We start from the raw sequence: 15,048 nt of genomic DNA on the forward strand, positions 1-15,048 counted from the left end.
GTGTCTTGAAGGAAACACTTATGTATTCCCCTTCACCAACCCATATCATAAGCAGTTTATGATTTAGCAGAAGTCTTGGGAATTTGTTCAAGGAAAAGAAGGTAAGTGATTTGCCTGTCTAGGATCACTGAGCTAACAAGTCTCAGGAGATTTGAACTTGGGTCTTCAACACATTTATGCGATACTTTGGAAGGGATCTGCCCTAGCTTTAGGGGGCTAGAACTGGGCTATTTAAACACATCATACAGCCAAGCTACAGAACAGGAGTCTAATGTAGTGAAAAGGGAACTGAACTACATCAGGAGGCCTGAGTTCATATCTTGAGGCTCTACCAATTGCTGGCAGTGTGATCCTGGGCAAATCACTAAGCCTCAGTTTCCTTATCAATAAGAGACAATAAATGCACTGTCAGTGGGTTGTTATAAATTTCAAGGCACTAAATAAATGTAAGGTTTTAGGATAGCAAACCCCAGGAATGTGAAGTCATGTTCCTCCTCCTTCTGTGGCTTGAGGGTATGAAAAAGGGTAAAATCAAGGCTAAAAAAAAGGCAAAAATGCAGGACCTGGAAAAGCATTTGGGGCAATAAATGAAGGAGGGAGTCAGGTGTCATAGTGGCCCATATTCTTAATTTCTCCTTCTCAATAAGTATAGCACACCAGATTTCATGACTTTTATTCTCCCACCCATTCCTCCCCTACAAAGGAGGTCTCTACCTCCCTCCAATACACACGCCTAAAAACTCCCCTGCCACAGGGTAGAAGGCGACCCTACAGAAAGAGCTCTACAAAAAGATGAAATTCAAGGGGAGAAGGAAGATCAACATACCATGGCCCCCACCATGGGGGGGAAGGGAGGCACCTCGTACTGCTGCCCCAACCCCTATATACAGTGAGGGAAGTCAAAAGATATCCCTCCAAGATACAGCACCAACCTCAGCATGGAGGCAAAGGGGAAGTGGGAATGACCCCTCCTCCACCAACCCCAAGAAGGAGAAGGTGATGTTCTAAGGGAGGGCACATACCACCTGCCCTACTGCAGTTCGGATGCAGCCTCAGCACCAAGAGTGTGTATGTGTGTGGGGAAGGCAGGGGGAGAAGGGAGTGACTTCTCTGTACCAGTCCCCTTCTCCCCCTGAGTTCCAACGCCCCAGCACAGGGGTCTCCACCCCATGTCCCAGCCCAGGTGAGGAGAAGAGATGAAACTGTGATGATGCATCCAAGGCCTTTGTTTATTTCTTCTTCCGTTCCTGGGAGCACCGAGGGCAGAACCTAGGGAGGAAGTGGCAAAGGGGCAGATAGGTTAAAGGGATCTAGGGAGAAACTTTCCCTCAAATTTAGTCCAAGGCTTGGACTCAGGCTGCGCTTAGTCAAATACTCACCATTTCCCTCGAGGCTTGGTTGTTAATCCAACACAAGCAAAGTGGAACCACTCAATGGAACACTGAAAGAAGGTGGGAAGAGGAAGCAAAATTAGAGGGAAGGACTTAGAATTCCCTTCACTTATTCCACACCTCTCTCCTACTATCCTCCTCTCCTGCAAAAGATCCTCAAAAAAACCTGCATAGGGATAGGCTGATTGACTACATTTCATGCATTCAACTGCCTCAGAGTTCAGGTTATCCTTGTCTTTTTCCTCATCTAATCAGTACCTTCCTCACCCTTTTAGAAAGTAAGATCCTCCAAAAAGGAAATGGCAGATAAAGAGAATGCTTTCCCAACAAGGTCTGTTTCAATGTGTGGGGAAAAAAGTCAAAGACTTCTTCTCATCCCCTCCCTCCATAGCAACCCATCCCACAGGCAAACCAGCTCTCACATCAGGGTTATCACAGCCAATCATCTCCCCGTAGGAAACCTGGTGGCAAAGACAGTAGGTAGGTTCATTGGGATCCACTGGCATATCCAGCACATCCGAAGGGTGGACACTGCCAAAAGTCACTGAAGGCATACCATACTCAGGGCTTCTAAAAAACAGAGGTAGTGGCATATGTTAAGACCTTCAGATATAAGGGGAGTATTTAGGGACAGGGTTGGAGTTAGGGAGAAGGTATCCTTGTTTCTAGTCACAAGTATTGGGTCCCTAAGAAAAAAAGGTACAAGACATGGAGAAATGGAGGTATGGATTTTGGTAAGACTAACTCACGTGCGTACAAATTTCAGCTTCTTCTGGGCAGCCTTGGGAGCCTCTTCATCTGAGTTCTTACCCTTGGAACGAGCACGGGCAGCTTTCTTCTCCTTCTGAACCCGGCCTTCTAGGAAGGAGGGGAAAAGCCAGGGGGCAAGGAGACCAAAAGATGGGTTAAGCCTTATTTGGCTTTTCTGTTCCTTCTGACCCAAGTATCCTGCTCCTCATTCTTTTAGTCATAGAATTTAGAGGTAGAAGAAAAAAATCATCTTCTTCAACCCAATCCCCTTACGCCAGTTTTTCTAACAGGGAAACTGAGGCTCAAGGTCACATAGGTGGTAAGTAGCAGGTAGTATCTGACCCTAGGTCTCCTGACTCCAAATTCATTATAATATGCTGCTTCTATTAAGCCTTTCTCCTCCATTTGAAGATTTACCCTACCTCCCAGAGCCCTGTCTCATCCTCCTCACTTTTTTTTCCTTTGCTTGAAGAGCTGTCATAGTCACTTGATTCAATCTGTTTCTCTTTCAGATCAGCCTCAAAACGGGCTAGATCCGTGTCCAGTCTTCGAATATGCTTATCCACCTGGGAGAAGGGCAGGGGAGAAGAGAAGGCAGGGAGATGAGAGAGTAGGAAAGATGAAACTAATCATAAGGAAAATTACAGACCCCAAACAGACTACAAAGTCCCCAAACCTGTGAAAACTCCCAACACAGTTGAGAAGCCTTAAGACTCATGGGAATAAGCAGAAGGGTAGAGGAACATATGGATTGTGGCCATACCATCTCATAGGTCTGCATGGCGAGCTGCACTTTGTCATCCCCAAATTCCTTGCACTTGCCATAGGCTTCCTGGATCTGCTTAAGTAATGCCAGCTTTTCCTCTGAGTTGAGGCTGCGGGCACTACTCATATACTCAGTGGCCAGCTTGTCAATCTCTGCTTTCAGGTCTACAACAGAGACAGAGGCCTGGTCACAATGCCCTCCCACCCCCCAAACAGATGATTGAACATATTCCTCCTAGACCCCCATCAAATTAAAATGCACAGAATATTCAAGGAGGGGTTGAAATGCTACATGGACTAGACTTGTGGCTGTACTAGTACTGGGAACTCCCACATGAGGAAACTCCCTCTACCAATGCAGGTCAGCATGTAGAGCACTGGAAAGTTGTGACCTTCCCAGAGTTACATAGTCAAGCTGTGTAAGCATGTAATACCCCATCTGACTGATAACCAAAGTTGATACCATTAGCATTTCTACCCACCATATATAGCACAAGCTGAAATTAAATATGAAGGTATCTCCCTTCCTACAGCTTCCACAGCCTAAGCATACTTGTGAGTTTTTGGTAGCTGTAGATGCTGTTCACAAGGCCTGTCACTGTTTGCATGCCTCAAAGGCTACCTTGTGTCTTTTCTCAAAAACTACCCACCCTGTGTCAAGTTGTTACTGTTTCATCCACTATTATTCCTTTCAGTGATGTCTAGGCCTCATTGGATGCATACCTTCTGCTCAACCTGCTTCCCACATTACTTCAGCTAACCTTTCAGTGACCTAGTTAGGCTCTCTACTGTAACCTATCGCCTAGGCCAACTAGAATGTGTTAAAGCAAATTGGCTTGGAGATTGGAGGTATTCCAGCTTATTACTGATGATCCTGGTTTGCCACTTGTTGCTTGGTAGAGCTCATTGAAACTGCTGCTGAAACTGCTCATGAGGTTGGCTGTGTTGGCTATAACAGGTCCAGGTCTTGTACAAAGCTGGGCAGAACCATGGCTCTGTAGGTCTTCAGTTTGGTACGGTGATTCATTCTATGTTTGCACTACATTTCATCTGCCAGGTTCCCAAAAAACAAATTATAAGGCATGCAAACAATGACATGTTCTCTGATATCTCTTCTTGTTGTGTGCACTTCAAAAGTCGGGACTGGATTACAGAGAAAACAAGTCAGTCCTCAGCATTCGGCTGCTCCTGGATGACCATTTCCAGGACTTTTGATTTTGTGACGAATTTACTAAGATGACCTTCCCAATGGGAATCGGTCACCAGCTTGCAGAAGACTTGTTGTTATTTCTTTGAGCAGGACTACATAAAAAAGAAAAGACTGTACCTATTACACAATCCTCTAGTGATGAGGGGGAAATGGACCTGATAAGGCACTATCAACTCTGATGAGACCAACCTGACCATCGGGGAGTAGCCTCAGGTTCCAAGTGAATTTCTCAGGGCAGCCAAACTTGCTCAAGAGTTGCCAGAGTGCAGGTCCACAGATGATATCTAATACTTCTGTAAGGTCGAAGAATACAGTGCAGAGGTCTTGTTGTTAATCTCTGTGTATTTTTTTCAGTATTTGCCATGAAGCAAAGATTACGTCTGCCAACATGAGTTGCTGTCAAAGCCATACTGTGAATTCTGTGGCAGTATGACTGATAATGAAGTAGCAGAAGCATTCTGGAAAGGGCTATACCCCCAAAGAGATGCAACTAGAGTTGAAACCATAGATTTTCTGACTTTCTTCTTGAGGATGGTAATGAGGATTAGTGTCTTTGAACTCTTTAGCTCTTTCCTCAATACTTCCTTTGTCGAGGAAAAAATTTGTGCGGATATCTAGGCTACCATTACCCTCCCTTCATAAATTTCAGCAGGTAAAGTGAACAGAGAAGCGACAGTACCCTGTACGTCAGACTGTACAAGCAAACACCAAACTGAAGAATAAATAACCATTCACTCTAGACACAGATTAATGGACACCTTGGTCTGTACGCACCCTCTGTTCTCTGGTCTAGGTCCCGCATGAGCTGGAAGTTTCTCTGGAGCTCAAAGGGGAGGTTCTCAATACCTGAGGGGAAGAGGAGGCTGTGAATTGCTGGAGGTCACAGGGTTCCACTGGACCCCCCCCACAATCTACAAAACCTCAAACAGGACCTTGAACTAAGTCAATAATAGCAGTGGTCCAAACCTGGCCGCAAAGGATTAGTTACAAAAAACCCTATCAATCAAACCTGACTAGCACCAGGTCCTTTTTGGTGGGAACAGGGTCTCAGATCCATGAGGAAAGGAGTTTCAGTCCTTTCTTGTTGGGTAGTTACTGTCCTCCCTTCAGTCACTTAAGGGGGAGGGTGGACAGGCTGGAGGGAGGAGCCACTGGAGGGTCTATTCCTCTAAGAAAAAGGAGATCAGTGAATTTCATGGTTACAGACCTGCTGACCGGTGGGACACCTGGCCAGGCCGGATCCGCACGGCGCCCCGCAGCCTGGGATTAAGGGCCCCCCGGCGGTCAGGGGCTAGGACGACCCCCCTGCCCCGCTCCCCGGGCGACGCTCCTCAACTTCTCCCAAGCCCGAACCGCTCAAGCCCACCTCAGCGGCCCCTCCCGGGGCTGACATCCGCCAGCTGGGGCAGCCCCGCCCCCCGCCCCCACTCCTCCCCTCCTTCCCTTTCTGCTCCGTCGTCTCTCTCCCCCCCGCGGGCCCACCGATGTGCGCATGTCCCATCTCGGCTTGGCCCCGCACCCGCGCTAAGGCTGCCGACCCAACACCCGCAACCTCTTACTGTCCAGATAATGCTCCAAGTACATTCCCGCCGCCATCTTGAAGCAAAACAAAGCAACTTCCGGTCTGTTCCCGGAAGTGATCGCAGACCCTCCAGGCCTCGCGCATATCCCGGAGACAAGGCCTCTTCCGCCCTTAAAAGGGGGGAAATTCCGCCCTTAGTGAGTTTCCAGCGCGGACGCTTCCGCCCATTATCTTCACCTTCCTTTAGGAGGCGAGACCTCCCCGTCGCACTTAGGGAGGGGCTGTCCGCTTCGGTTCCGCCCTCACCTGCTTGTGCTCCTAGGTTTGGGACTGGAGGAAGAGGAATAGCGTCACCCGCGCCATTTTGAATTAAATTCCCTGGCTCCCCGTCCGCTTCCTAAAACAATACACTTTTAGAAAGCTCCAAATACGCACTTTCCTTGTGGTTGCTTTAAAAAAAAAAATTCGCACCCAACTTCTCACGAGTACGTGTGTGTGTGTGTGTGGGGGGGGGGGGTGAAGTCGTGTCCTTTTTATTTCTTGATGTCACCTAACTGTAGAACTGGGGAGTAACCAGAGGAAATGGGGGGAGGGGGCGGTCCTAACCCGGGGATGGTGGAGCGGGGGGCCGACCACACGCCTTGGCCGCGCCCAGCCCAGGCCTCCGAAGCGGCCGGGTGGTGCAGCGAGTCGGGAGGACGAGTTAGGCTCCGTCTTTGGTGCGTCCCTGAGCCTCGGCCTCGGCTTCCCCACCTGCGCAGTGCGGCTGGTAGCAGCGCCCGCCCCGCGGGGTCGTTGTGAGGGTGGCACCCCAGAGCAGCAGCCTCCCTCGCAGCCGGGGAGTCTGCCGGCTTCAGCCCCCGAAGGACCCGAGGCGTAACCAAAGAGCAAACCTCCCCCCTCCCCCCGCGCCCAGCGAGCCGGGCTGACCGGCTCTTCGGGTCCAAGGGCGGTTGTGTAAGGAAGCCCGTCTAAGCGGGCTGCACGGCAGCACTGTCACCTGCGTGCGCCACCCAGGCTGGCTTTGCCCACAGTTAGGAGCAAGCGAGGATGGGAACAGTCACCTGCTGGCCCCTTACCAACTGCCAGGGCACGAAGGAGCTCAAACCACTTGCTGATGGCAGGTGGGTCAACAGCATCACCTTTGACGGTGTTTTTAATGAGCGCATTTCCCCCAGCAAGAATCAGTAATGAATCCACTTCCCCACTGAAATAAACGTGATCCCTGACATCACAGCCCCGAGGACTGAACATCCTCCGGGCAGAGGCAGGGCTAGTCCTCCAAACTCCTGGTCCTAGGAGGCTACACAGCCTTCCTGGACCGTGAGAGCTGCCAGCGCCCAGGCCTTATTCTGGCTTAGCCGGTCGGTGTGTGGAGCTTGCATCCTATTATCTCGCGTAAAGAAGCAGCAAGCTAAGAAAAATCCCGAGGACAGAGGAGACTTTAAGCTCCTAGTTCCAAACTAAAGGGGGCACTGTTTGATTAATTATCCACTAGTACTAAGTCAGGGGTCCTGTTAGCTGTTGTTTTCCCATAGGAAGCGACGGGAGCACAAAACTCTTATTACCGGCTACCAAAGGGTATTTTGTACTTAGAGATCTTGCACTTCTATGTTCTATAAATATTCGGCAGTCACCATGCCGGAGCTCTTATACTGTATCCAGTAAACAGGTACGCATCTCACTAGCTTATACCCAGCCAACCACCCCTTCTCATTCCTCTACCCTGACCCTAGTTCAGTTCTCCATTGCTTCTTGCCTAAATACTATTGAAATAGCCCCCAGGACAGTCTTCCCACCTCATTTTGTCTTCTTTCTTCCCCCTCCGTTGAAAATCCTGCCTCATATCGCTGCTTATTTAATCCTCCCAATGTGTGGATCTAATTTTCACTTTTCCAATTAAAAAAAAAAAGCCTTCATAAACTCTGTTAGAAAAAGTGTTGGATTTGGAATCAGGACTGGAGAACAATCCCACCTCTATACATCATCTGTGTGACCTTGAATAAGTCATATGACCTTTTGGGGCCTTAAGTTTGATTAGATGGCTTCTAAGGTCCTTTTTAACTTGGAATCTATAATCCCACTACAGAATAAACTCAGTTTGGCATTCAAGGTCCTCTTAGCAAAAATGACACATTTACAAACACCTTTAACGTTACAGAGCATTTTTCTCATAACCCTGTGAAGTAGGGAATGTATAGTCTTCCCATTTTACAGAGGAGAAAACTAATGCTCAGAAATGTGAATTGAGTTGTTGCAGGTGGCACAGCTAATGTCAGAGCTAAGACTTGAATCCAGATCACTCCTCCATTCAATAAACTTTAGTGGTCCCCATGTGCCAAATCCAATACAAGTTCTTCTGTTTGGCTTTAAAAACCCTTTACATATTAGCTCCAATCTGCCTTTCCAACTTTATGTATTATTCCCCTTCCCATGCTTTATATGGTCCAGCTAAACTTAACTTCCTTGCTGTTCCTTGCACAAGATATTCCATTTGCCATTTTTGTACATTTTCATTGGCTTTCTAGAATGCCTAGGATGTGCTTCCTCCTCAGTTCTACCTCATTGAATCCCTTTTCTCTTTCAAAACTGCCACCTTCTACTTTTCCTGTTTATTTTGTATATTGTATATACTTATTTATATAAATTATGGCTCTCCTGATACAATGTAAACTCTTTGAGGACAGAAACTTTCATTTTTGTTTTGTATCTCTGGTGCCCAGCATATACATGGCACAGGGGTTCTTAAATCTGGGGTGCACAGAATCCCAAAAGGGTCTGTGGATACAGTTCAGGAAACACATGAACTTGTTTGGGCAAAAAAACTGAAACAAAACAAAAAACCCCCACATGATTTCAATAAAATTGGTTTCCTTTGTAATCCTATATATTTTATATTATTCACTTTAAAAAATATTCTGAGAAGGGGTCTATGACACAGAAAAAGGTTAAGAATCCCTAACTAGTTCTTGATTAATCGTTTTTCTACAAATCAAACACTCTTTCCAATGAATCACATTATTTTATCAACCACTATACGTTAACCCTACTTTTTCCACTCCCTCTAATGTCTTCTATGCCCTAGCCAAACTAGACCTTTCCCATCCGTGTCTTAGTCCATTTCCTTTACCTAAAATGTTCTTGTATATTCAGATAAAAGCACTGGAAATAATAAAACAGAAAAGTTAACAGGGAGTGTTATGATAAAAAAGGAGAAAGTAAGATTCTAGCTAGTTTTACTTTTTTGTTTGTTTTTTTTGAGGTAATCTGGGTTAGCTTGCCCAGGGTTCCACAGCTACTGTGAAGCTGAATTTGAAATCCTGACCCCAGGGCTGGTGCTCTATCCACTCTGCCACTTAGTTGCCCCCAGCTAGTTTTACTCTTGATGAATTAAAGTCCCCTGACCCAGGTGAACTACATCCTTAAGTAACTAGCTATATTCTCAGATACTAAAAGAACTTACAGATGTGATTGCTGAGTCATCATTTATAGCATCTGAAAGATTATGGAAAATGGGAGAAATACTGTAGGTATGGAGAAGGAAAATGTCTTGATTTTCAAAAAAGTATTTTCAGACTATAGGGTAGTGATCTTTACTTAAATTCCTGGGAAAATTCTAGGAAGAATAATTAAAGAGATCGTCAGTAAACATCAAAAAAGGGAAATTATTGAGAAAGACCATTAGGGTTTCAGTGAGACCAGGTCATGCCTGAATGAACTTTTTTAAACCTTTTGGCAGTTACTAAACTGGTAAATCAGAAGAATGCTGTAGATATAGGTTACTTAGATTTTTAGCAAAGCACATGATAAAGTGGGTCATGCCCTTCTTGTAGACAAGATGGAGATATAGACCAGACAATGATATAATTAGATGGTTTGGAACTGATTGGACAGCCACCTCAAAAGAATAGAAACTAATGGTTCATTGTCAAATTGGCAGGTATCCACTGGAGTATCACAGGGATCTGTCCTTGGCCCTGTGCTATTTAACAATTTTATCATTAACTTGGATAAAGGCAAAGATGGCATGCTCATCAAATCTGCAAATGATCTAGAGTAGAGGTGGGGAACCTGCGCCTTGAGGCCACATATGGCTCTCTGGGTCTTCCAGTGCAGCCCTTTGACCAAATTCAAACCTCATAGAACAAGTTTGGATTTGGATTGCACTGGAAGACCCAGAGGGCCGCATGTTGCCTTGAGGCTGCAGGTTCTCCACCCCTGACCTAGAGCTTGGTGGTGTGTGCACAAAAGATGTTAGCACCAGAATCCTAAAAGATCTTGATGATCTAGAGCATTGGGCTGAATCTAAGATTAAATTGAACAAAAAAAATATGAACGCTTATATCTGGGTTCAAAAGGTCAATTTTACAAGTACAACAAAGGGGAGGCATATTTAGACAATAGTTTGTCTGAAAAAGATCTGGGAGGTTTTAAGGGACTGTAGGCTCACTAAGTCAGCTGTGTGATTTGGCAGAGAAAAAAAAAAGGATGATGATGGGTTCTCTCTCCTTGGAAGTCTTCTAATAGGGGTTGGATGATCATTTTCCAGATATGCTATAATAGCTCAGCCCTGGATCCAGACTGCCTGCCTCTGATCTCTTTGATCCAGGCTCAGTGGGCTCCATGTGTCAGTCCCAGATCCTACTTACCTCCCAGCATCTGTCTTCATATCAGGAACTTTCTCCAAGGTTCTGGAAACCATTCCCAGAGTAGACTTACCTTAAATTGTCAAGTCCTTCCTCCTGTCCAGATTTCCCAAGGGCCATGCCATTGCCTATTTCCCTTGCTATGAGGTGGGTTGTCTGGACTTTACAAGACACAGCACCACCACCTGACATGAGGTTGGACCTTGAACAAGTCTAATCACCTGCCCCCCTCAACAGATCTCTCCCCAGCCACTAATATTCTGCTTGGATTCATTCCTCAGTCATTATCATACTTCCATCTTCTCACATGCTCCCTATCCCAATGGTTTTGATAGTTGGTTGCTACTGTACAAACCCTGTTCCTTATCTTCCACGCTTTATTCCTTTATTCCAGCCTTTCTTTCACCTTAACCTGACAGTCCTCTCCACTTGCACATGTTTCATTTCAAATCTATCTGTTCTTTCAACTGTGCTCTCTGAAAAACCCAATCCATAATTAATAATCCATAATTAACAAATTCATTTTTGATCTGAAATCTTTTCTTTTCTGTTTCCATCTTCTAGCATGGTCTATGACCATGCCTGGAACTTGGGTTTCAAAAATGTGGTTACTGTTGATGAGCTGAGACAAGCATTTCCTGTACTTGACATGGTTGATCTTGAATGACCACCAAAGACTATGGTATTGAGTACAATATTGGGCTGGAATCTGCCATCCTCTAGAACACAATATCCCAACCTTCTCTTCTTTCCCCTTCCTTTCAATAGTGTCTTACATCCATTATTGGAGGCCATCTTCAGTTGTCCTCATGTATATCTTGCCACTGGACCTAGATAGCTCCAGAGAAGAAAGGGAGGCTGGTGACTTTGGACAAACCTTCCTCACTTAAATTCAATTCATTTGCAAGTCATGGCATCACTTTCCTGATGTCATGGTCCCTTTTGAGAATGCAGGACACACAACAATCTTCTGGGTCTCACTGACACCTGGACCCTTGCTGATGGGTAACCATTTCCCTGGTCACCCTTTCCATTATTGGCTGTACACACTGACTCACTGGTGGGGGTTGAGTCAGCATACTTTTTGTGCCTTACTGCCATTTCTAGACTTCTTCTAGATTACTTCAATTTAATTGGTAAATTCCTTTAGGATAAAGACTGGCTTTTGCCTCCACCTCAGGTATAGCTGACATTCATATAGCACTATTTGCCAATCAACTGTCACCATTTGACCTTCACAACAACCGTGGGAGGTAGGTACCATTATTATCACCATTTTACAAATGAGGAAACTGAAGCAAACAGATGTCAAGCAACTTGCCCAGGGTCACAGTGTCTGAGGCTAGATTTGAACTCACATCATCTTGACTTCAGACCCAGCACTCTATCTACTTCATCACCTAGCTGTCTAGCTACACATAGACTGGTACAGCCTTGATCTTGCCACAGACTTACAAATGTTCCACTTCATATTAATGAATGCCAAAAATCCTTTGTCTAATCATAATTTATCATCTCATCTTTCTCTACCTTACAACCCCTAAATGTGTTTTTCCTCACTGTGCCCTCCAATTCTTCCATTCCTTGGTTCTTTGCCAAGCTAACACTTATGAACTGGTTAAACTCTTTTCTTTTCCCTGGCTTAACTCCTTGGTGAATCAGTTCAACTATCCTCTATACTCAAACTGATGTTACATTATCTCAACTGAGCCCTCACTGCAGCAAAGCAATCTGTTTATACCTCCTCAATTGATTCATTATCCCAATCACCTCTGTAGCTATTCCTAATCTTTTCATCCCTCCTCAAACCTTCCATGGCAGCCCTTTCTCTACCCTCTCAGCTGGAGTCACGTTTCACCAAAAATAAGATGAGGCCATTTGCTGAGAACTCCCTCTTGTCTCATCTCATCACTCAGATGTCTTTCCCCCTCTATCTTTTTTCCTCACCTCTCTCATATAATGAGATGATTTTTCTCCTTGTCAAAGCAAACTCCTCTACGTGTATCCTTAATCTTTTCCATTATCATTTTCTCCAGAAGATAGCTCCCTTATCATCCCCACTCCCTCAATTATCTTTTGGGTGGTGCAGTGGAGCACTGGACCTGGAGTCAGGAAAACTTGAGTTCAAATTTTACCTCAGCCACTTACTAGCTATGTGACCCTAGAACCTGTTTGTCTGTTTCCTCAAATGTAAAATGGGGATAATGACATCAACTACCTTGCATGGTTGTGGGGATCAAATGAGATATTTATAAAAGCACTTAGCACAGTGCCTAGCATGAAGTAGGTGCTTAATAATTGCTTGTTCCCTTTGTCTTCCTTTATTTCTTATCTACTGGCTGCTTTCCTGCTCCCTACAAACATGCCCATGCCTCTTCCAGCCTTAAAGAACAAAACCAAACCTGTCATGTGACCCTACCATCCCTATGAGCTATCATACCATATCTCTTCACTCATTCATAGCGAAATTCTCCAAGCTCTCTACTCAAGGGTCCCACTTCCTCTCTTCCCACTCAGCTCTAACCCCTCTGCAACCTCACTTCTGACCAAATCATTCAACTTTGTCTCTCCAAACATGTCATATCTCAGTCTTGATTCTCTTTGACATCTCTGTAGCCTTGACACTGTTAGTCAACCCTCTTCGGTATCCTATCTCCTCTCTGGATTTTTGTGGCATTGCTCTCTCCTTGTTCTCCTCTGATGGCCCCTTTTAAAATCTCCTTTACTGAATCCTCATCTGCATGCAAAGCAGTTTGCAAACTTTTAAGTACCATATATATTATGTCCACTAACCATGGATACACCAGAGCTGTGTCCTGGTGTTCCCCTCTTCTTGCTCTCACACTATCTGCTTGGTGATCTCATCAGTTCTGATGGATTCAAGTATCATTTATATGCAGATGATTCCCAAATTTATATATCTGATCCATATACTTCTCTCCTGAGTCTTGTCACTTGGACATTTCAAATTTGTAATGTCCAAAACAGAATTCATTCTATTCCACCCCCACCCTAAATTTCCCCCCTTCTAATTTTCCAAGTTCCTCTCAGTCACCTAGATATGCCTCTGGTATATTCCTTGACTCTTTACCCCATATATCTAATCTGCAGCCAAGCCTTGTCATTCCCTTCTTTCTAATCATAGAGCTGCCACCCCACCTCTCACCTAGATTATTGCAGTAGCCAAATTGGACTCCTTATCTAAGCTATTTCTCCACTCCAATCCATGCACTATTCAACTGCCAAAGTGATTAAGAATTTCCTAAAATGCAGGTCTTAGGTTAACCCTATCCGATAAAGTCCAATAGCTTCCTATTACCTCCAGGACCTTGTTCAGCTTTTAAAGATCCTCACAGCATAACTCCTTCCTACCTTTCCAATATTTACTCTCTCCCATGGACTCTTCCAGCCCAGGAACATTGGTCTTACTGTTCCTGAACACTCACTATCTCCTATGCCTGGAGTGCTCTCTCCATCTTTGCCCTTTTCTTTCAAGACTCTCCCCTTCCTACCACTGGCAACTTCCCTCTGAAATTACTTTCACTTACACTATATATCTTATGTGCAATTTTTTTTTAGCATGTTCTCTCTCTTCTTAGAATGTGACCTTGAGGGCAAGGCCTAGATTTATGCCTTTGTGCTTTGCACAATACCTGGGACATAATATGCATTTAGTAAATGCTTGTTGACTCTTAGGTAAGAGCTGCACTAGATAGCCACTGAAGCACTTTCCAACTCTCAGATTCTATGATTTTGTATCATTATGGATAACTAGATGGACTTAAGCATCATAAAACATGGATCTAAATTCTACTAGCATATACTAGCAAGTTATAATCTCTAAACTGGTTTCATGTTTTAAATGCAGTACTTGTAGTACCTATTTCACAGGATTATGAGACTGAAATGAGATAAAAGTAGGCAAAGCAATTTGTAAACTTTTAAGTACTATACACTAGTCATTAACATCTTTGTTGAAGGCCTATCCATCCTTCAAATTCTCTCAAATGTCACCTTTTCCTCTATGACCTATTGTGATCTAATCTGAAACTTAGGTATAAGTTATCTCCCATGTGAGGAAAAGCCCCTACTAACACAGATGATCACTTTTTTCACAACTTAAAAGTCCTAAGAATTTGCCTAGGAGCATTAGGAGATGAAGTGATTTGTCTAGGGTTAAACAGCTAGTATGTCACAGGCAGAACTTGACTTTAGGCCTTCTTGACTCAAAAGCCAGCACTGCACCATGTTGTCTCTAACCTTCATATTAGAAATTTACTTTTTCAGAATTCTCATAGAACTTTGTAATTCATGCACTTTTCAATTTTTAGTTACTTGTATATGCTTTCCCTCAGGCTAGGGAGTTTTCGTAGATTATCATCAACCAGAAAAGTGCTTTGCACCAAGAACTAAAATATTGAATTTAATTCACTTTTAACTTTTGTTCTCTATATTGAGCACACATATATGCCTCAAGTGCTGGGTAGGAATGTTCAGGTGCTGTGCTTCTGGATGGTTGGACAAGAGCTTACATATGCTTCTGGTGACCACATTTCACTTGTCTCTTAACAAAGGAATAGGGAGACTTTTCCACACACATAATGAAGCCCTGTTCTCATTAACTGTTAATTTTTTCAGATCCCCACAGCATTTCTCACGCACAGGAAAAATGGTCCTCATCCACATATGCCACCAGTCTATACAGTGGAGGGATCAAAAATAGGTCCTTGCATCTCTGAAATATCACCCACTGAGCTACATATG

The 15,048-nt window shown here is 44.5% G+C and overlaps 3 protein-coding genes across 18 annotated transcripts in view; all 3 read right to left on the reverse strand.

Annotated features, from left to right (window-relative positions):
* The window catches only part of NOP2 (NOP2 nucleolar protein), a 122,416-nt gene that overhangs the window by 85,544 nt on the left and 21,824 nt on the right, over positions 1-15,048 (reverse strand). The window lies entirely within an intron of this gene.
* CHD4 (chromodomain helicase DNA binding protein 4) overlaps positions 1-15,048 on the reverse strand; it is a 109,882-nt gene that overhangs the window by 73,012 nt on the left and 21,822 nt on the right. The window lies entirely within an intron of this gene.
* Positions 658-15,048, reverse strand: part of ING4 (inhibitor of growth family member 4) — a 36,215-nt gene continuing 21,824 nt past the window's right edge. For 2 of the 14 annotated variants that reach the window (XM_072653790.1, XM_072653791.1), the window contains exons 2-9: positions 5,676-5,740; positions 4,891-4,962; positions 2,905-3,071; positions 2,593-2,707; positions 2,141-2,246; positions 1,814-1,961; positions 1,380-1,441; positions 658-1,269 (exon numbers count right to left, since the gene is read on the reverse strand). In XM_072653790.1, coding sequence (XP_072509891.1) covers positions 1,230-1,269; positions 1,380-1,441; positions 1,814-1,961; positions 2,141-2,246; positions 2,593-2,707; positions 2,905-3,071; positions 4,891-4,962; positions 5,676-5,712 — 747 coding nt within the window. In that variant the 5' untranslated portion in view covers positions 5,713-5,740 and the 3' untranslated portion in view covers positions 658-1,229. Of the gene's footprint in view, positions 1,270-1,379; positions 1,442-1,813; positions 1,962-2,140; positions 2,250-2,592; positions 2,708-2,904; positions 3,091-4,305; positions 4,410-4,890; positions 4,963-5,125; positions 5,285-5,323; positions 5,530-5,675; positions 5,969-15,048 lie in introns of those variants that run through there. The other 12 variants (XM_072653786.1, XM_072653787.1, XM_072653793.1 and 9 more) reach the window with 11 other exon arrangements.

The sequence above is a fragment of the Notamacropus eugenii genome, chromosome 3 (assembly GCF_028372415.1).
Source record: "Notamacropus eugenii isolate mMacEug1 chromosome 3, mMacEug1.pri_v2, whole genome shotgun sequence".
Lineage (NCBI taxonomy): Eukaryota > Metazoa > Chordata > Mammalia > Diprotodontia > Macropodidae > Notamacropus > Notamacropus eugenii.